The sequence below is a fragment of the Anomalospiza imberbis genome, chromosome 1 (genome assembly GCF_031753505.1).
Source record: "Anomalospiza imberbis isolate Cuckoo-Finch-1a 21T00152 chromosome 1, ASM3175350v1, whole genome shotgun sequence".
NCBI lineage: Eukaryota > Metazoa > Chordata > Aves > Passeriformes > Viduidae > Anomalospiza > Anomalospiza imberbis.
Window position 1 is genome coordinate 125,101,820 of NC_089681.1, and position 22,153 is coordinate 125,123,972.

The 22,153-nt window shown below is 36.6% G+C and overlaps 1 protein-coding gene across 1 annotated transcript in view; it reads left to right on the forward strand.

Moving 5' to 3' along the window:
• THSD7A (thrombospondin type 1 domain containing 7A) overlaps positions 1-22,153 on the forward strand; it is a 270,080-nt gene that overhangs the window by 201,868 nt on the left and 46,059 nt on the right. The window contains exons 11-14 of the mRNA XM_068210178.1: positions 5,324-5,558; positions 8,560-8,675; positions 10,859-10,991; positions 12,909-13,012. Of these exons, the coding sequence (XP_068066279.1) occupies positions 5,324-5,558; positions 8,560-8,675; positions 10,859-10,991; positions 12,909-13,012 (588 nt within the window). The remainder of the gene's footprint in view (positions 1-5,323; positions 5,559-8,559; positions 8,676-10,858; positions 10,992-12,908; positions 13,013-22,153) is intronic.

A 22,153-nucleotide genomic window follows, 5' to 3' on the forward strand; every position in this document is an offset into this window, starting at 1 on the left:
ATTTTTTTAATTTTTTCTGAGATCATTGTCCTCAGCTTGAAGGTTTGAAAGGCAAAGTGATTTATAAATTTGCCTGTCTGTGAGACTGCCTATAGTGCTCATTTGTGTCACTGTCAAATATATCTTCATGGCACAGTAAGAAACTCAAAAAAGTCACTGTCTCAAAATATACGACAGCAAAGGACATAGTGATGTTACCTGATCCTTCACACAGTTGTTCTGCATAAATTTAGTAATGTATCGTATACAGCTCAGCCTATCTCTTAAATGTAGGGTGTGTCTACTTTTGGTTTGTATTCTGTTTAATATTTCTGTTCTTCTTTTTATTCCCTGCTTACAGTAAATCTTATATAATGATTAGTGTCCACTAAGACGGTTTCACATTACTACTGGACCTGAGACTAAAAAGTACTGAATGAATCTTAGTTTTTCAGTAAATAATAAATATGTAGATTGATTCTGTTTTGATTATAAACATAGACACTGCCATAGACTGGCAAATTGGTGCAATACAGCATAACACCAATGTTACGGATACATCCTAAGTTTTATCAGTCAAACCAATTTTGGAAAAGTAAAGATTTAACACCCCATCTCCCAAAAAAAAACCCAAACCAAAACCAAAAAAACCAAAAGTCAAATGCAAAGAGGAAAATAAGATGGCTTAAAAGCGTAATTTATTAAAATGAGAGGGAAGGGAAATTTTTTTATTATTATTCTCTTAGGGCAGGGATGCATATGTGCAGCAGTGCTTTGCTGAATGTTACGTGCTCATAGATCAGCAAAGTGTAATGCCAGAAGGACTATTTGGCATGACCTTATAGCACAGTTAGATAGTATAGACTATCAGTTGTCCATCTCATCAGATATTCTGTTTGACAGGGGCCAACAACTCTTCTCATCTCTCTGCAACTCTGATTTATTGAATATGTAAGAAATAGCTGGATCAAAGGAGTTTCTTATCAATATTTAACACATTATTGTTGATATAATTAAAAATTTTATTCCTGTTAAATTCCAGTACAGTTTGACTTCATAGCTGCAAACAAGAAGTTATGCTTAGGGTTTTTTAATGTATTTACTCTTCCTACACTTATTGTTTTTAATTTTTGTATTTTTCTGACTTGAAATAAGAGTGCTTGGTAATTAAATCTGAAAGCACAGAATTGAGTATTTATTTCAGCAGCAAATTGCTCATTCACAGAAGAATAAGTTTTGGAGAACATGAGGTTTTTAATGAAACAAGAATTTAAAAACCCACGTAGTTTTGGAACTGCACAACCTGAATTTTCAGGCAAGACTTACTAAGTAACCTCACACCTGTGTGAGAAAGGTGAGCCAGGACAGGTTATGTTACTGTGCTTATTTGCTCAGAAGCCAATCAACTCAGATTGCTGAGTGCAGTGAGGGGTCAGGGGTCCATACTCTATCCTGGAAAAACTTGAGGACAGACTTCACATTTACCATGAGTCCACTCTGCATCCTGACCTGTTGTGTATTTCGGACAGGTCTGCTCTTGGGGTCTGGGTGTCGAGGTGACCCCGAGAGTGTAAAAGTCCTTGTTTCCCAGCCCGCACAGTCAAAGAAGTCTGAATGTGTAGGGTCGGCTTCTCAAGGTTGTTTATTTTTTATTATCTATAACATTCTTTCTCTGACCTGCTGAGCTCTGTCTAGCAAGTTGGCCATGGCATTCTGTCTGACCTCTAGGGCACTGTTTACATTTTATACTAAAAACTACGTGTACTATATAAGTTTACAATAATGTGCCAATATCTATAATTTATGTTAGACAGTGTGTCTCTACCTTAAACCAATAGAAAAGTGTCGCCATCACACCAAGACATAGAGGAGAAAAAGAAGGAGAAGAAGGTCAGGACATGCCCAAATATACCTCCATCTTGTACCCTTGAACCCCATTCTAAAAAGCCCCAAAATTCTACTTTTTCACCCTGCGTGAATTCAACTATCACACTACTCAAACCCTTGTGTCTTGTGATTCCTCATACAAAGTTGGCAGCTTTTTCCATGGGCTAAAATCGAAGCCACAGGTGCTTTTGACTTCATGCCAAGGTCTCCGAGCCCCCTGCCAGGGTCTCAAGACAGCCAGGGAAGCCAGAGGGATGTCCTGGACTCCCACAGTCTGCTGGGTTTGTGAAACTGATATAAACCAGGGGAGGAAGCATCAATGTTTGCAGAACAGGAACAGTCTTGGTTCTGACTGTGTCTGTCTTCAGGAAGTGCAGCTTCCTTGAGAAGTGCCTACCTCCTGCCTACAGCAAAGAAATGAGTAACACCCATTTCACTCTCTAGAATACAAGAGGGACTTCAGTCACATCTGTTTTCTCAAACTTTAAGATTATTCCAGCTGTTTTGAAATGCATTTATAAAACTATATGCATTTGCAAAAAGAAGTGATATCAAAATGATTAATTAAAATTATCCTAAATGCTTTAAATAAATGTTTAACTTTTTGAAATTCGAAAGGTATTGAGTCAACAAAAAATATTTCTAAAAAAAATACACAAAAAATATTTATAAAATCCAATCATTGAATATCCTAGAGCAAGGTGTCTTACCCATTAGCAGCTCAAACCCAGGCAGAAAAGCAATCTAAGTGTATGACAATTCTGTCAGCTATTTTATGAGCAATATGCAAGTCCCTCTGCAAAGCTAGTCTTTCCCTTCCAAGTCTACTTTGCTTAAAAATCCAAACCCAAAACTAAATGCTTCAGCCCCAACTGGTTTTTGTATCTTTGAAATTATTATATTTAGTACTGCCAAGCAGTTCTTTACTGTCATCCAATCATTTATTATTAAAGGATGTGTTTATTATTGTATGTCCCTTTTCCTATATTCTGATAAATTCAAATGACTATTTTTTTTTCTGTGTTAGTCATTAACTTTTATGTTCCTGTCAAACCTGTCCTCTACTGGGGATATGCTCGTAAAGTTGTTACCCCTACACAGATGTTGTAAAGGGCATCTCTAACTGCCAGTTTTCCAACCCTTTCTGCATTTTCTGTACCTATTTAAATTGGAGGAATCTCAAGAGACTGCTGTTTTCCTGGGCAGAATGGCACATTGATTTTTATTTTAGTAGTATTATTTCCATATTTTGTTCCATCTTAGCATGCTTTTTAACTCCTGGTTTAATCTGAACAGAACTGGAATCCCACTGAGCTCAGATATTCATGCCCCAATGTTTTTCATTTACAAGTCAATGTCAATCTCTGTTTTTCCCTGAATATATATTCTTGCATAGCTGCCAGAACTGAACCCAAGTTGTCACTTTATTCTCAAATGTCTTAGGAACTGGTGCCTGTGGCGTTCAATTCTGGCAAAATATTTTTTCCCACACATGCACTCTTTAATTTTTGAATTTCATGAAATGTTTCCCTTGTGTTTTTTCTTGAGCTAACATCAGATAGAAATACTTAATTTATTAACCTTCCCTATACCTCTTAAATTTTCCTTATTTAACCCTTTTAATGGAGTAACATGTCTAGACTCCTCACACATGGATCAATTTTCTCTTCCAATACAAATAACTTGTGATTTATTTTTTTTTCCTATTCAAAATACACTCACTTTCTTAATTTACTTGCTTATATTCCTATCTTCTGATAGGAATGGTGTTACTGATTTTTTTTCTTGACAGATGATGATTAGATAACTTTATGAAACTTATCACATAATCATAATTTTATTTTACCATTTTTTCAAAATTTCCTTTTTTAAGAAAACACATCTGTCATTTTCTTGTTATGCTCTGCACATTGACATATATTTTAAGCAATTCTCATAGACTTAAGTTACATCCATTTTGAACCAAAAAAAAAAATTCAAGTTATTTAATTAGATTCACATTCTTATAGGTTTTTCTAATCCCCCTTTGCAAAATTTAAGATTAACTTGTCTGTGACATGACATCTCAACTAATATGATGGTTCATGTTGCTTGGTTAAATCAATATTTTTAGAAAAAAAGCCAGAATTTAAAAATATTCCTAGAGAAATAAATCAAGAATTATGATTTTTTTGTGTTTTCATTAGAATGAACCTTTTCTCGTGTTTGCTGCAGATTTAGACCATGCGGAACAACTTGAAGTGTAAAGTATTTTTATACTGGTAACTTGATCTTCTTGTGTTGGAGTATTTGAAGCATCCATTGTTTCTTTGATTACATTTACTTTTTTTGTTTAATTTCAACAATGAGTGCTTAAAACCCCTTCCCTCCCTAATATCTGTAGAGCAGACAGTCAACCTGAAGTTCAGTACTGGGGTATAAATAATATACTCTACAACGTGCATTTGGTGGGAGCATACATTTTAGAGAAAAGTCGCATGGATCATCAGCATTAACTAATAAAAAGCTCCTCTTTCGATTATCTTTCTTACTTTTCTGTCTTTTAGGAGAGGCTAAAACGTTGCTTAGATTTTTTGCTGCCTTTCCATCTGTTGGAGATAGGAGTCCCATTGTTAATTTAGGCCAGAATCTTACACCTAGATTCTGTGTGTCTAGTAACAGCAGATATTTAGCGGGCATGATGTCTGCTCCCAGGGCTGGACATCGAATAGCCTGTGATCACCTCTGGTAGGAAAGACCTCTTCATTTCTCCTGGGCGACTTGGAGGCCAAAGAAGGTTTGAAGTGCTTGAATATAATGAACTGAACATACTATCAAAGAAACTAAACACAACAAAGACAGCATTATCTGAGCTTTTCTGCACAATCATTGACACTTGATTGCATTTTAATCTTAACCTGCAATAGGCTTTGTTATCTTAATCTGGACCTGGAATTGCCAGCTGTGCCATCCTCTTTGGTTTACATAATATGGATAAACATCCACTGGGAGCTAGGACAAAAGCTCCAAAAATCTTTTCAATTCATCTGTCAATTAGACATAAACAGTGGTCTTTACACATGTAAATTAGAATAATTAACCATTTCTTCTGTCTACAGCCTTCATACATCCTTATGTGAACTCTTGCAGTCTCTTCTAGAGAATCCTGAAATAATGAGGCTAGATCACTCCAAGCACATTAGTGTTATAGAAGTTATGATTATTTTGTTATCCTTTTGGTAAAGACTTACATACTGTCCATGAACAGTCTGTTCTGTGAGGCTTGTTGACCGAAATTTGTCAAAGTCAATATTGGGCATGTGAAGAGGAGGAAAAGGAAACAGCATTTCTCTCATGTTATCAAGCTGATAATATATAACTAAGAAAATTCCAGAGTGGGTTTGTGGCATGTGTTATTTTAAATACAGATTGTATCTCCTTCCAGTGAAGGATCTTTTGCCCTCTTTTATTGTTCCAGGAGGAATACAGTGCCCAAACAGCAGTGCCCTCCAGGAAACACGCAGCTGTAATGAGCACTCTTGCACTGTGTATCATTGGCAGACTGGCCCATGGGGACAGTGCATAGAGGACACGTCTGTCTCTGCTTTCAACTCCTCTGCCAGCTGGAACGGGGAGGCCACCTGTTCTGTGGGGATGCAGACAAGAAAAGTCATCTGTGTGAGAGTCAACGTGGGACAAGTAGGCCCAAAAAAGTAAAGATCTTTAAGAGTGTCTTCATGCTGTAATTATGTTTGGATTTTACTGCTTTATATTTTTATCACCAATGACTGCTTGCAAATGCAAAAAGACCCTATTCTTTGTGTTCTCATGAGGGGACATTTCATCTTCTAAAAATACAAAACTGGCACAACAGCAAGACTAGATAATACCTTTTTCAGTATGGATTTCAGTGGGTGATATTTACAGTGATGGTTCTGCTAACAGCTAAATAAATCCAGTTGGCTCCTTACCACCATCAGGTTGAGTCACAATAAAATTCTTGGAGTATGTGTGTGCAATGCAGAGCAGCACCATTTCCAAGATCCTTGTGTTGCCTCCAAACAAGCAACACACTGTATGGATTAGTGCAGTTCCACTCAAAAATAGTGATATGAATCTAAATACACTAAAGCCCTTCTCAGAACCTGACCAAGGAGCTGTAGCATCGTGGAAAATGGCATGACATTAATTTGAAACATTAGTTTGAACATTAGTTTGACTAACTTTGTGATGTTTTTCCCCATTTATGTGGTTTTTAAAGTTATTCCTTTGGCCCAATGATTTGGTTTTACAGTTTAATTGTTACCAGGGTTAAATACAGATTAGCTGCTAGTAAAATGCATTTGATAATATCTTTGTAGGGATTTGCAGTCTGTAAATATATCCCACTCAAAACAGAGTCAAAACTCTAAGAACGGGTAGCAGAGGTCATTTAGAAAGTTCATGAGGCAGCTATTTTCACGCAAAATATTTACTTGATGCCTACTATTTCCTATTTTATTCTGCTGTAGATTTAAGCCTAATTTACTTTAAATGGAAATGTGGGCAGTAATGTCTGCACATTCAGTAATCTAGATTGTTGTGTATCTGTATTAATTCGCTGTTCTTTTTAGTCATGATGGAATTGTCTTTTGTTTGGTACATTTACATAAAAAACCCACAAACCTCTAATGATTTATCATCCTTTTAAAATCTACTGTAAATGCCTCTACCTTTGATTTGATATTAAATTCTGGGAGGAGGACTGTTTTATTTTTTTCATAAATGAATCATGTGAAATGAAAAGAGATCTTGTTTGTACCTTTAAATTGTCACATCAAAATCACTGAATCATTTTTAAAGACCCAGACATCTAACATGAAAATGTAAATAGGAACCTTGTTTTAAACTCCCCTTAATAAAAAGGATTACTGTGGTATGATACAATCAATATTATTGGCCTTATCTGCCTCACAAGTTACAGACTCCAGCATGTATCTTTTCTGTTTAATTTGACCTTGAGTAAGGACTGAAAAAAAATCAATACTTTGCTTTAAGCCATATATAGTAAATACAAACAATATAAAGCATAGAAATGATGTTCTAATTGAACTAATTGCCTTGCCTAAGTATCTGAAGAGCAATTGTAGTGTTTAGCACTCCTGAAAGATGAAGCTGTCAGTGAAATGGTGAATGTGTATATTCCAGACTGTTTTGTATGCTTATAATTTCTCCTGTTTTTAAAGGGAAAAGCCAATACAAGAAAAACCATTAGCAAGCCAATGTTCAATGCTTTTTAGAAACATTTTTTAATCTTAAAGAAAATTTCTGACAACATCATCAATATATGTGATTGGAAGCAGAGTTTTTTTAAAAGTGCATCTAGTCATATCTAAATACACCCTTGCATATAGAATCTGATTTTATGGATCACAGAGAAGTACAAGGCACAAGTTGACTTAAAATTGTAGAGAGAACTTACAGAGGGGCGATGGAGATTTGTGTTGCTATAGGTGTATTATTTCATGTTTTTTCACATTGGTGGGAGGGGAAAAAAGAAAAAGGATGGAGATTCCATTTTAAGAGGACACCAAGGAATTGGTGCTCATTCATGGTAATTGATCATGTATTGAGAAGAATATGTGAATTGACAGGAAAATGCAGAGACAACTGATGGAAAGCGTGTACTATTGTTGAAGAGTATATTCCTGTAAAGCATTACTGTTGAAGAGCATGTTCCTGTAAAACTGCAAATCAGCTTTTGTCCTACTCCCATTGCCCAGGCATAGTTCTCTGCTGACCATGGAGACTAGATTTTCCTGATAGATTGCCATTACACTTGCCTCTCTTACTTCTCTGGTCCTGGTTGCCTTGCATTGAAAAGAGGAAAAGCTAGTCATAGTAATGTTTTCCTGTAATGTTCCAAAAGCTGTCAAACCTGAATGTGATGTTTTTCTTACATCTTTACATATTCTTCAGACAGTCCACAGTCTGTATGTTTTTGGAGCAATAGAAATGTTGAAATTATTTCAAATATTTTCAGTACTTCTGCGAGAGTTATTGTATCATTCTGAAACAAGTATTGTGGCATAGAGAGTTGTTTTTCTTTTATGAAAAAAGACAGAATCCCCACAGAATGAGGAAAATGACCTGGGTAATGAGTCCCATATGTGGCAGTCCAATAATCCTTTTTATATGCTGATCAAGACTCTTCCTAAAACAAGTAAGGTTTTCTGCCTTTTCTGACATTCTTTCTCAGTCTCATTGATCTGGCAGTTTTAAATCCTTTTCTGGTTTCCCTAATAATCACAGCCAGCTTATGCCTATTTGTTACTGGGTTAGCAGTGCTATTTATTTTAAATATGCCTCCTTCCAAAGTTCATAGTTATGATAAAGTGATGAGACCTGAAAATGTATTTTACTAAGTTAAATGACATGGCTTTTCTTCATAATTATGTGAAAGCTTGAAAATAGCCCTGAAACGACAGAGTCTAGCATGGTGAATGAGGGATGACGTTTCTTTAAATCCTGAGGCGCAGAATACACCAGATTTGGCTTACTTTCACCACATGTATTTTAATTGCTACTAGTTTTTATATCTGTGCATCCTGGTGAATTCTGGGCAACAAGCACTGTCCTCATGTGCCTGCAGGCATTGAGTACCTCACACGATTCACTACTTCATTGCAGAGTGATTGTTTATTTGATAATGCATCTTTGTAATTTTTTTGTTAGATGCCCTGAAAGTCTTCGACCTGAAACTGTGAGACCTTGTCTGCTTCCCTGTAGGAAGGACTGCATTGTGACTCCATTCAGTGACTGGACACCATGTCCTTCCTCATGTCAAGAAGGTAATTTTATCCATTGCATGCTAATAAATTTTAAGAATGTAAAAGATGGGGAGTCAATTATGTGCAATCACATTTGGCAGAATGCTTATACACATCTCTTTCTGACAGAGGACATGTAATACCTGCTACAGCTGCTGCAGGGAGGACACAGAGTTTTTGCTGAAAAGAGCGGTTATTTCTATCCATTTTCTATATGCATCTGTTTGGATTTTTTCCCACATTTTGCCTAAAGTTACAAACTCCCATTTGCATCTTACACTGATAAAGAGATAACTAGTTACGGGGTAGACACATAGTTCCTATGATCAGCCTATCATCTTAACATCAATACTTATACAGTGTTAGCATTTTAATTGTCAGATTATAAAATGGACAGGTTTTGGGTTTGGAAATTCCTAAGTCTATGCTGTTTGTTCATCAGAAAAACATGAGTCTTTATATACAAGGAGATAAGTAGAGATGCAGTTGTACGTAATTTTGTCTGGCTGCTTCTACTCCAAGGAGTATTGAAGGAAAGTTAATAAAAATCAACAGACTTTACATTGATGTGAATGGTCTGATTTAAACATAAAATCCAACACCATTTTAATACACTAGGCAAAGCTCTTTAAAGCAGTGCAGGTCTGCCCTGAATTTTTATTACAATGAAATCACACATGAAGTTAGCATGATGACAGGCTTAATATTAGCAACATTTTATGTTTTTTTTCTCCTCTTAAGCTTAACATGAGGCATTTTTCTAATGTGTACTATTACAGAGACTCTGTAATACTCCCTCTTCCACAGGGTGCTAATCCCTGTGTGGGACATGGTGATGACTCACAGCTACTCTCAGAATGTAAAAGATATAGTTACATCAAACATACAGACTTGGGCTGTCACAGCCAATTCTTTACGCTTGGTAAAGGACACAAGCATAAAGGCATTTTTGCAGTAATAGCTATTAGTGTTAACAAATGAAAAAAAATGGTTAGGAAGACTAAATGAATAACCTTTGAAAAAGAGCAGGGCATTGAATCTATGAAATAGATATTAATTATTATATATGTGTTTTTCTACAGCAGTATTAATTGTTCTTTCTGAAATATTTTTGTTGGAGATCATACTGGGCAAGAATGCCATAGTTTTCTGTTCCCATTTCTGTGGGTTTTAAGAAAGTTCTTGATGCAATGAGCATATCTTCCTGAATATTCACCACAAACTATTGTATAGGCTTCTATAAAACAGTATATTTGTGAACTACAGGTGTTTTGTCTATTCAGTGAGTCAAACTTTCTTTATACTACAAAACCAATTTTTATTTCATGGGGTTTTCCCATTTGTTCCAGCAAGCAGGTCAGTAGCTTTGCTGGGCTGTATGTCTGTCTTGCCCCTTGTGCCAGCCCCTGGCATCTCCTGGAGCTATTTGACTCAGGAGTGAAGGGTTTCCTCTGTGCTGAAGAGTGGCCAGGTGGTGGAGAGCCACCGCCGGGATTCTCCTACTGCTGTCTCCTAATTACAATTGCTTGGCCATGCTCCAGCACGCTTCTGTGATCAGACAAGCTGCAGCTGCTGTAATAACCCACCCAAAGCTGATATCAACCCAGTCAGCCAAATGTCTGCTCAACTGCTCTCTGTGAAAAAAAATAAAAGCCCTCCAAGATTTTTACCTAACATAGGCATTGCTATGGAACTAATACAGATCTGTAGCTTTTCTCTTAATTTTCTGCCTGAAGAACTGATACCTGAAGATGACTGAAATCAAAATTCCAACAGGAACTATTTATTGTTTATCATTAATAATGGATGACCATAATAATTAAAAACTGCAAACTGTAAAGGAATTCTAGAGTGGAATTTCTGTTTCTAGTTTTACATGCAAATGTTTAGGGCAAGCTTACACCTTCAAACTGTAAAGTGTAACAGCAAATGGAGCTGGTTTAATTTTTGTTCTCTTGAACTGTTTATTCATTTCAGCTGTCTGTTCATTTGTTCATTGTTGCTGGTATTGCTTTCTGTATGGTTCTGCTTTCTGGCCTTGAGATGAAATTGAAGTGTTTTTTTTCTATTAGGCCTGATTTTTCTGCTTATGGGCAAAATAGCATGTCAATATTATGGCAATTGTTTCAAAAATCTTTTTTTCACCCTAATTAGTTTCAACTCTAAGTAGCAGCAGCAGACACCAGCTACTCTACTCTTTGCAGGGGGTGTCACAGTCAGGAAGCAGTCCCGTCACCGAGTCATCATCCAGCTCCCTGCCAATGGTGGTCGGGAGTGCCCAGACTCTTTGTTTGAGGAAAGGGAATGTGAAGCTTCTCCTGTCTGTCATAGCTACAGGTATGTGAGACAATCAATCAGAGACAGCTCAGACATGATTTTTAAACTTGTACTACCTCTAGAGCTTGCTGAATTCCATTATTTAGCAGTAGTTGTTTTTCTAACATGCACTATTTAGAAAAACAGGAATCACATCTAAATCGAGGTTTCACATCAGGTATGTAGACTCAGTTGGGCCATAGGGAATGACTGGTTCATCTTGTTCCAGATCCTTTGAAAGAACATTGCAAGAACTAAGAATTACTTTCCAGAATAAATTTTTCCTAGAAACCGTTTTGACATTCTAAACATGTAAAACAAATCTTTCTAAAATATTCAAAATGATGAACTTCAAGCTTCTATATTTAGAATAGGAGAGCTGATTTCTTCTACCACACTCTTCAACCTACCATTGCCTTCTTTATTCTATCCCTGTAAGCCCTGAGACAGTCCAGAGCTGAAGATATCCCCTATATGCCCTGTGTCCTCTGCATTGCCCTGATCTTCACCACAGAATGCTGAGGACTATTCCAGAAGATGGAACAATTTTTGCTTAAGAAAATGTTTGGGTGGTTCTGTAATATCTATCTGAGTGTGTGGGAAGGTCTAGACTTACAACAAGATCTTATTGTTGATGGAGACAAAGTTTAGAATATTCTGATCCTGTTAGATTCACTTGACATAATAATAAAAAAGGGGTTTTTTAATGAATAATAACTCCCATGAAACTACTATCTGTTGCAGAGGTACAAATAGAATTTAAGCTTAGTGTAATGAAAATAAATTGAGATTAAAGAAATGTGTTGCTTTCATCATCACATAAGAATTATCATTGCAAATTCATTAGGAGATCACACTCTATGCAACTAAAAGATATTAAAAGATTGAAAAGAGCACTGGCAAGCTACTAAAATCAGTACTCTAAACACCAGAGAAATAGAGCTCAAGAACTTCTTATAGTCAAAATAAGAGTCTGAGTTTTATCTTTTAAAATGCTGGCTGTTCCTCATCTCTTTAGTATCTTCAGTATCTGAGCTAGATGATAATGCGCAGAGCTTAAGAAAGAAGAGTTGCTAGAGAGTGGTAGATGAGGTCATTTATATTTAATGACACGAACTAATACCAAACACATGTTCCATGTATTTCCTTTAGCATCTTTCTGACCTGCACACATGCTGTGACAGATGGACTCACACACTCAGCTGGCTCATGCCTTAGTTGGTTGCTGTCCCATAGAGGCAGGTTGCAATGAAACTTGAGGTGCAAAACCATTGAGATAGTTTAAAACATGCAAACTGCTGATGGCTGGAGCTGTGGATTATTTTAGAGTTGTGACAACAAACAGACTTGCCTGGATTTTTTATATTTATGGGCTGGGGTATTTTTCAGCACTACCAGGGAACTTAATAAAAGTTTCATAGCAGTTTATATTAATGATAGAATAATTTAAGCAGTGCTCTAGTGCATTTGTTATTGACTTTTTTTGCAAGTTCTTTTTGTTTGTGTTTTATTTTTGATATGGTGGACCCATTGTGTTGGTTTTCTTAGCTGGCTCCACATTTGTAAGGTGCTGCCACTCAGCAACCCAAGATCTCAGGAATTTCCTGAGGCACCCTTGCAATCACTCAAGCCCACTGTCCCAATAATTTCCTGCAGCTACCTTTCCTTTCTGTTTCTTATTTCTTCTTTTTTCTTTCCACCTTTGCTTCCTCCTTTCTTCCATGTGTTCTTAGTGGTCTCATCCTAAAAGAAGAAAAAAAAGTTAACAGAATAGGGATAAGTTTATAGTACTGTTACTGGTTCTTTTGTGAATTGCCTGTGACCAGTTAGTAAAAATAAGCAACAGCTTATGGTGGTTTATAACACTGTCTAGCACTTATGGTGCCTGAGGTTTGGTAGCTAGAAGGTTTAGATGGATTGCTTCCTCTCTCATTTCAGGTGGAAGACACACAAATGGCGCAGGTGCCAGCTGGTACCATGGTACGTACGCCAAGACAGTCCGGGAGCACAGGAGACTTGTGGACCTGGGCTACAAGCAAGAGGTTAGACCCTTTGTTTCTGTCATTTATTCCTCAGAAATCTATAGATGCACTGATGTGGGAAATGCCTTACATTTTAGACCTTGTAACCTAACATTAATTTAATCTATCTTTATGTGCATCAGCAAAGGAAAATACTGAAGGTGCTCAGGGCCATGTCTCAGTATGTTTGGAGTCTCTGGCAGTGTGGAGATCTTACAGACTCTTCTGGAACTTGTTCCCTGATGCAATTTGTGTGTTTGACCCCTTATCCTTTCACTGCATATCTCTGAAATAATTTTGGCAATTTCTTCTCTATACTCTCAAATTAAGGTAGTTACAGAGAGCAATGGGAGCATGAGAGATTCAAGACTTTAGATTAACACTTTAAAGATCAGTGCCAGCCTATTTCTCCAGGTTGTCAAGGTCCTTTGAATTGCAGTCCTTCCAGGTAGGTACTGACTGCTAAAACTGTCATTGTCCTCAAACTTGCTGAGCATGTTTTCTGTACAGGTTTTTAAAGAGACTAAACAGAACTGTGACTGGAATTAACCACTGAGGTGAAACAATATTAACCAGCTGCTGGTTAGCCAGTGACCTTTTGAGCCCAATGATCCAGATATTTTTGCACCGTTTCCATTATATAGCAAATAATTTTTACATCCAAATCCAGCTTTACTGTCACCTGTCTTCATAGAGAATTTTGTGGCTTTAACAGAATTGTGTATTTGTGACACTGTTAAATATAGCCAGGATAAGGGCTTTTTTAGGTGCATTAAATACAATCAATAGGAAAATAAATGCAGTTCCTATTTACTGTCTTATAGTAATTGAATTGCTTTGAACTGCTGGTCAACCTTGAATTCTAGGAAGGCTTTTCTCCTTTGTTGTTTCTGAGTGCAAACTTCTATTTGTTAAAGCACTATTGGCTCAGCGGATTGTGCCATTGCCGAGGAAGGACATTGCTAACTGCAGAAGTGAAATGTTCAGGTCATTAACTTCCTTGCAGTATTAAAGGAGGTCATGGTGTACTTAAAAAGTTATGGAGTAAATCTTAATCTAGTAGCTCCTACCACTTACTCAGAAAGTGTCACAGGAGATCAATTTAGAGCTTACCACAAAATGAAACCTTAAGGCATTGCCTGCTAATACAAAAGACTTCTGGCTGTGGTAATTATTTCAAAGGTCTATCACAATGGAATCTATTTCTAGCAGCTCTGGAGGATACATTCAGATTACACACTGAGAAAATAAGATTTCTGTCTTTGATGGTAGGAATTCAAATTGTAAAAAGTGTTGTCTTCTGTGCTTGTGTGGTAGTACCTAAACCCCTTGACATTGTCTCAAAGTCAGTTAAAAGAAAGATAGTTAATAATAGTGCGTGCAGATTGGATTTTATTATTGTTTTGTGTCATGAGAGTTTCTTTATATTTTCTTAAATGTAATTCCAATCATGTACAGGGCACACATGTATAGAATAATGCATGATTTTGAAATTAATGGCCATGTAGTTTTCAAAACCTGTTAAAACAGACTGGCAGAATTTCCCTTTGGTACTACAGAGTTCGATCTTGTGAAAGATGATGTATTCAAGCAGTAATCTTGTTCCCACAAGCAGATAAAATGCAAGTAGCTCTCCAGTGTAATGTGGTCAAGTGGTAGGATGAATAATCCTTAATTAGGATCCCCTGGAGCAGCTAAGCCTGAAGAAAGCTGGTGGTTTTGATAGAATTCTGTGAATGTTTCTGAGACTGATTGTTAGAAAGGAAGATTTTTGTCTACTGCTGCTTTTTGTCAGGTCTATCCCATGTATAAATTCCATTGTAGAATTCAGAGAGCAAATTATTCAAGTTGGAAAACGGAAGTTTATTTGTACCTCAGTCCAGATATCAAAATATGAATCTAAATGTTGTTTAGGCTGCTGCAGTGGTGAAAGTTGTAGGCATTAAAGACAGAGGGGGTTTTGGCCAACATTTTTTCCCATTTATATAAGTGATGTAAATTAACATATAACATAAGTTTCCAACTAAGGTTTTTTATGTATCATGTCTCGGTGTTGTAATACCTCACAATGTGTTGACCATATCTTTTATACTCAGAAATGTAAACTGATAATCTGTGGGAGCTAAACACAGTAGTACAGCTTTTTCTTGGATTGACAGAAGTAAAATATTTTCCCTTTACAATGAATATGACTTAGAAGTACAAATTGAATTTTTGCACAAAAGTAAATTTCACTTTGGAAAACATACTTCTCTAATTTTACAGATTATCAGCTAAAGTTTTTTTTTACTTCACACTTCAGAAAAATGCTTTTTGAACATGAATAGTGTCCTTTATTTGATAATATAATTTATGTCCTACACAGGGCATCAGTTCTTTATCCCCTCTTACCTTTCAATTTCTGCCATCAAAATAGCCATGTGTGAATTTTAAGTGATACACATTATTTTGTTTGGCCCCCTGCACAAGAGTTGATTTCATGCAAGGTGCTCACTGAAGGGAGGCTGACCTGAAAGCAAACATCTCCCTGACTGAGCTGTGCACTGAACAGTATTAGAGAGATTTCACCAGTTCCTGAAGGAAGACTCCAGAAGACGTTTTATCTCTTCTCCCTGTTAATTCTTGGTTCCCATCTGCACACTTGGCTACTCCTAAATAAAATTTCTACAGGCTGTGGAATACTTTGTATAATAATATGTCACTAAAAAATCCTGTACCATAAATAATTTCTCTAAGGGCTATTTTGTGATGTAGATACAGAAATGACTGTGCTACTACTGTGCAACTCCTTTTAATCACCCCAAAATCACAAAATGCTAAACACTGAAATATGTAATCCATTTGGTATAACATTCTGGTGCTGCATTTATGATTGCTACTGTAATACAGATATTTTGATCAGTACATTTAACTGTTTGTTGGTGAATTCTGTACAAATATTGACGATCTGTGAAAATTGTTGACATACCAGGGTTTTTTTTCCAGTTAAGAAAGAGTTCTCTTTCAAGTTTCTGGTGCTCATGCATAAAGAAATCACACATTGATCCATCTGTTTGTGCCAATTTGCTTTTGATGACAAAGTGAAACAATATTCTTTTAGAAATAATCTCTGCCATTTGGTTTCCCATGCACTGCCCTTTTGTTTTGTGTTGATACTCAATAGAGCAAGTAATTCCGTTCTTCTTTGTGGAAAGAGTTCTGAGTTCCTCTTTTTCAGTGCAAGGGGATGTTGCCATTGCTATCAGCTTGTCCTATTTCTGATCTGACTGCCCACACACAAACACTGTAACATATAGATTATCAGCAAATGTATTAAATGAGAAAGTATAAGAATGTACACCAGGGCAAAGGCACATCTGACCATGCATTCATTAGCAGTTTATTTTGAACAAAATAGTCTGGTACTATTAATGTTTTAGTTAGAAAGATAATTAAATCTGAAGGAAAAACTGGAAGTTAGAAATCATTAAAAATTACTGGTTAGGTGTCTGATCTTAGGAGTCTGCGTGTAACTAGAACATTTGTATGCCTTCCTTTATATCACAGCTTTACTATTTACACTTCCATTCTTCAGCTTTTTTTATCACATTTCTTCCTTCTTGGCAAAAGAGATACTTGGGTGAATCATAAAGTTTAGAATTGTGATTCATTGTTAAAGACAGCTTTGCTTCTGTCTGTCTTGTATAATGAAGGTTTTGCTGCAAATCATGTCAAGTTAAATGAATGTTGTAAAACTGTAACTTGGGTCAATGCAGAGGAAAGAGAATAAAAGAGATGGTGGTTTCTGGGTTTTGTTTTAAAAAGGATTTTCTCTAGAAGTATTTTTTTTAAAAAGTGTTTGTTAGCTATTCATGCAAATAATGGGCAAGTATTTATATCTAATCCTAAGCACAGTAAAATAGCATTTAATACTGAGCAGCAAATTCATTGCTGTAATCATGAACTTTATTTAAAGAAGGTTGGTGGTCATGACAATTGTATTAAATTCCTATGATGAATGAAAATCTGAATTTGAACCACCAATAAAATGTCTTTTAACAGTGGGTAAGCAGAGCAGGAATGTATTATAGAACTGAAGCAACTTAAGACTTCTGTCTTTTGTTCAAAACCCTGAAGAGGAGATGATATGTGTGTATCAGCAAGAAGTTTGAAACTTCCTTTTGACCCTTCCCAACAAGAAAAGGAAATACAGAGAAAAGCCATATTTGACTGCAACAAAATTTATGTTTATTTTCATAAGCTGTTTCTCAACTAACAATATTATTTGATCAGATATATTGATGTGTCACCTGAAGTCCAGGAGAGAGAGGCACAGTGGTGGCAAATACAAAATACACCCTCCCCCCACAAGAAAATAAAAATAAGAAAACAACCACTAGCCAAAAACTAGACAACAGAATAAATTCTTAGTAAACCCAAGCTACTAAGTTTGAAATTGTAAACAACTTAGGCAGGTATGCATTGTGTTATGCTCATGTCTTAAATCTGTGTTAGTAAATCTCAGCTTCAGTGAAGGAACCTAGAAATGCAGCTCAAAACCCTTTTGAATTGTATAGGAAAACCTAAGAAAGTTAATATAACTTGTTTTGCCAGTAGCTCCTGCAAATTTAAATAGGTCTTGTTGGGCTGCATCCCAATGGTAATGAAGAGGCCATGTAGCAGACGAGAAGCTTGAGTGCCCAAACTGCAATAACTGAATCCCATTGTGATGTGTGTGGATGAATGCACATAGTAAGAGCCATCCCAGTGACCGAAAAGAGATTTGCAGAAGGATGCACAGCCTGCAGTCCTTGCCACCATGAATCTTCCTCAGAGTTTTGTGGGAGGAATGGGATGAAAATTGTGAAATATGTCAGCATATTCTGTAATAGCAAGAGGAAGGTTCTTTTATAAATTTAAACAGAAGTTAAAGTAACCTGGCTGTCAGAGAAAATGCCTGAATAGCTGTGCTTTATGTCACTGGGAATTGGCCTTTATTAAAGATCTGGTCTTGAGCTCTCACAATTCTTCATTCACAGGGTGTTTGTAGTTATTTGAAAGACAGAGAAATGGGAGGAAACATCCCAGGATGGCCATGGGCACACAGAGGGGCCCGGCAGGCTTGTTAGAGCCATGGGGAGGCTCGAAGGCAGAACCAGCAGTCAAAATCTCCTCCATAGCTAAACAGGGACAACAGCCTCCCTCTGCAGGCATTGCTTATGGAGGCAGGGGAGTTTGTTGTATGGATGTTACATGCCCTTTTTGAAAGCACAGGAAAGAAGTCAAAATCATGGAGTGCTGCTCTTCATGGAGCTATAAACTACTATTTTAATGTAATTGAGCTTTAGCAGATGAGAGTGCTCTATTGCCCGGTTTGTGTTTTAGTCACTGCAAAGTACAGTGACCAACTTCAGGAGTCATAAGTAAGAATTTGGACAACTGCCCAAAAGCAGTGTTTACCTGAGAACCTAATTTTTTATTTGCAAAAAAAGAGCCGCAATCTCCATACAACTTTGATTGGCAGAAATACATTGTTATTGTCTTTGGAACATGAAAAGCACTCGTTCTTGTATTTTCACAATATTATAGGCATATGCTCCTTCTTAAGATACTTTGTGGTGGGAATATTTTGTCACACTGTGTCTAGTCACCTGTGTCCCACAAAGAAAGAATTAAACATAGATGAAATCACAGCTTAGACAACATGGATAGAAGGCATAAGAAAACTTAATGTGCTGAAATAATTCTTGTTTTATAGAATTGAAAAAAAAAAAATTTTTGTTGTTAAAAATACTTAGCAATTGAAAAAATTATATCACAAGTGTATTGTAAAAGAAAGGACAATAGAGAACCTTCATTTAAAAATAAATTTTTATGTGTAGGAGGCACTGAATCCCACACCTTAGTGAAATGTCAGTGAAGTATGCTAATGATGCTAGCACTGGAAAGGTTTTTATATGAACTCACCCATGACATGACTTGCTAAAATACAGTCTCAGTGTTCCATTATGCCAACAAGAAATATATTACCCTGTAGTCTCCTGTGGGGACTTGGTGGAAACAATGCTATCTGACAAAGTTTTAATTACATCAAGGTCCCTTGTCTATAAAATTTAGAGTGCTGTTTATTTAATACCTTTCTTCTGGGAGCTAATAGTTGTTAAATACCAGAATAATTTTATAAGTGAATGGTTTCTATGTTAAATTTGATTTTTCTGTTAGCTGTACTCTTGTTTTATGTTTCCACTTAATAATTACTGTGTTTTAATTCAGTAATGGAGGAAACCATGATCTTTCCACTTACAGTTAATGTCTGTAATAAATATAATGTGGTTATATAGGCAAGATAATTAGCCTGGTATGGTATATCTTTATAGTAGTTGAAGACACTTCTCTGTATAGTGAGGAAATAATCGATCTCAGCAACCTCTACTTAAACACCCATAGGTTTGAACAAAGAGGCAGGGGATGAGCTTGCCCAGATTAGCTTGTGAATGGAAAAAGTAGCTCTTCTAACAGTGAGAGCATTTCAGATGTCAAGACTGTTAGCTGGCCAAAAGAATGTATTAATGGAATGTATACAGTTGTCAAAAATCCTTGCTTCTAATAATGGAAAATACCCACTTTTCAGCAGTCATAAGGAGTATAAACCTTTCACATTGATACCTGGATCAATGGAAAATAATAAAATATTTTCCTGAATCTGGAAAATAACAATAGGAAAATGGAATATAGAGCAAATCATCCCAGTCTTATCAACTAGAAGTAGCATGAATAGTTATGGACAGGCACTGAAAATTAAGATTTGGGAATTGATTTAGTATGCCACGCTGTCCTCTAATTAGTGTTGTTATTACGGTGAAATATTTAGATCTCAAGAATGACGTTTTCCTTCTTTGATTGCTGTGGTACAACTGACAGTTAATCTGGAAAAAAACCAAAGTGTTAATCCTCAGGGGAGCTTTTCACCTGAGTCTACCAGATGCAAATTAGATGCATTATTAGAAGTCTGACATAATGGGTGTCTTCTCATGCAGTAATGTTTTATAACTAGGAAAGATGAGGGAACAAATAGTGGTTTTAGAAAAAGTCAATTTAGCTTGAAAGAAAGAATCTTCTTTGGTGGACAATGTTTATTATCCTATCCAAGGGCTAGATGGAGAGGCAGTATGTAAAATGAGTATTAAACTTTAGAAAAAAGTTATTAAAGTATATTGGCTAGTAAGTTGACTGTCTTTTAGTCCTTGGCTAGGTATAGTTTTCACTGCTAAAATAGGTGTCCTATATCTCCATGAGAATGCAATGAAGATAATGCAATTAGTTTTGCTGATGTCTGTGTATAGCAAGGCCAAACTCAAGACAGAGGATTTAGGTTTAACCTCTGTGAATTTCCACATGGTAAAAGTAGTCTGAGCTATGCTTTTACCTTAGGGATATTGATGTATGCTATTAGCAGAGAAGAGCCTCTCACAAGAATCCAAATCTATAGCCTAGGCTTCTATTGGAAGATAGCAGTTTGACTTGTGTTTTTCTAAAATGTTTGTGAAATCTGATATGATAGATTTTCAAATTTTAGGTATTTGATTTTTCTCACTGAATCACTGTAATTATATCTGAAAAAAATATTACCTCATGTAAACTATACTAATAGTAATAGGATTTGACAGAATAATTGTATTAGACAGTGTGCATCTGGCCAGTCCCCCAATAAGCACAACTTAATGCAGTACTGAGCCTATTACAAACAGTGCTGGCAGCCCTGCTCCAAAGGGCAGTCAAGGATCAGGGAAGTTGTTTGCTCAGTATCTCAGGAAAAACATCCCCCCCTCCCTTTCAGTGTTTCACAGTAGACGTGTGGCAAAAACACTTCCCTTGGGACCTTTGGGTATGTTTTAGTAGGCACACAGACTTGAAATGGAGCACATGGGTTATCAAGTTCAGATTCCTAAGTCATCATGAGGAAGAAATTTAGTTTAGAATTATCAGACTAAAAAGCTTTTTTAAGAAATCATAGGTCACTAGACCACAATTACCTTAAAGCAATCTAATAAGAAAGTTCCCTTAACTATACTTCCTGTTTTCCTCCAGGAATAGTTATAGAATCATAGAATATCCTGAGTTGAAAGGACCTGAAAGGATCATCGAAGTCCAACACCTGGCCCTGCACAGGACAACCCCAAGAGTCACACCATATGCCTGAGAGTGTTGTCCCAATGCTTTTTGAACTCTGTCAGGCTTGTGACCACTTCCCTAGGAAGTCTGTTTCAGTTCCCATCTGGGTGAAGAACCCTTTCCTAAGGTCTAAATTAATGCCCCCTGACACAGTCTCAGGCCATTCCCTCACATCCTTTCAGTGGTCACCAGAGAGAAGAGCTGGGCACCTGCTCTTCTTCTTGCCAACTTATAGTCAGTTTTCTCTTTTATTTTGAAGTGTTGCATTCATACTCTCCTTTTCTCCAACAGTTGAACTTGATTTTTTTTTCAATTCATGCTAATAAAGCAATTATTGTCAGCACAATTGAAGATCTGTATTTAAACTATGGAGTGTAAGATAAAAAGCTATATTCCTTCATATGAATACAGAATATTTGGAGGCAATGCTACTCCAACAATAAGTGACCCAAATTATTTTACAGTCGAGCTACTGCATCTACTGTGTGCTATCAGATGCCAAGAAGCATAAATATAATTCTATTGTGTGAACAAATAACTAGAAGTTTCCTATCTTGTTACTGTATAATAAGTCTTACGATGTTTTGGGAAAGGAACTAAAGTTAGGTTTATTGAGCTTAGAATATACAAGCAATGGTGCTTAAAAAAAAGATACTTGAGAAACAATTATAGAGCATTGTTGACTTTCATGAATGGGTAGAGTGCCTCCTCAGGAAGTTTGCTGGTGATACAAAACTGGGATGAGTGGTTGATACCCCAGAGGGCTGTGTAGCCCTTCAGAAGGATCTGGACAGTTAGGAGAGATGGGCAGAGAAGAACCGTCTGATATTCAACAAGGGCAAGTGCAGGGTCTGGCTTTTGGGGAGGAATAACCCAATGCACCAGGACTAACCTCCTGGAGAGCAGCTCTATGGAGAGGGGCCTGCAGGTCCTAGTGGACAATGAGCTTTCCATGAGCCAGCAATTCCCTTTGTGGCCAAAAATGCCAATGGTGTCCTAGGGTGCATTAGG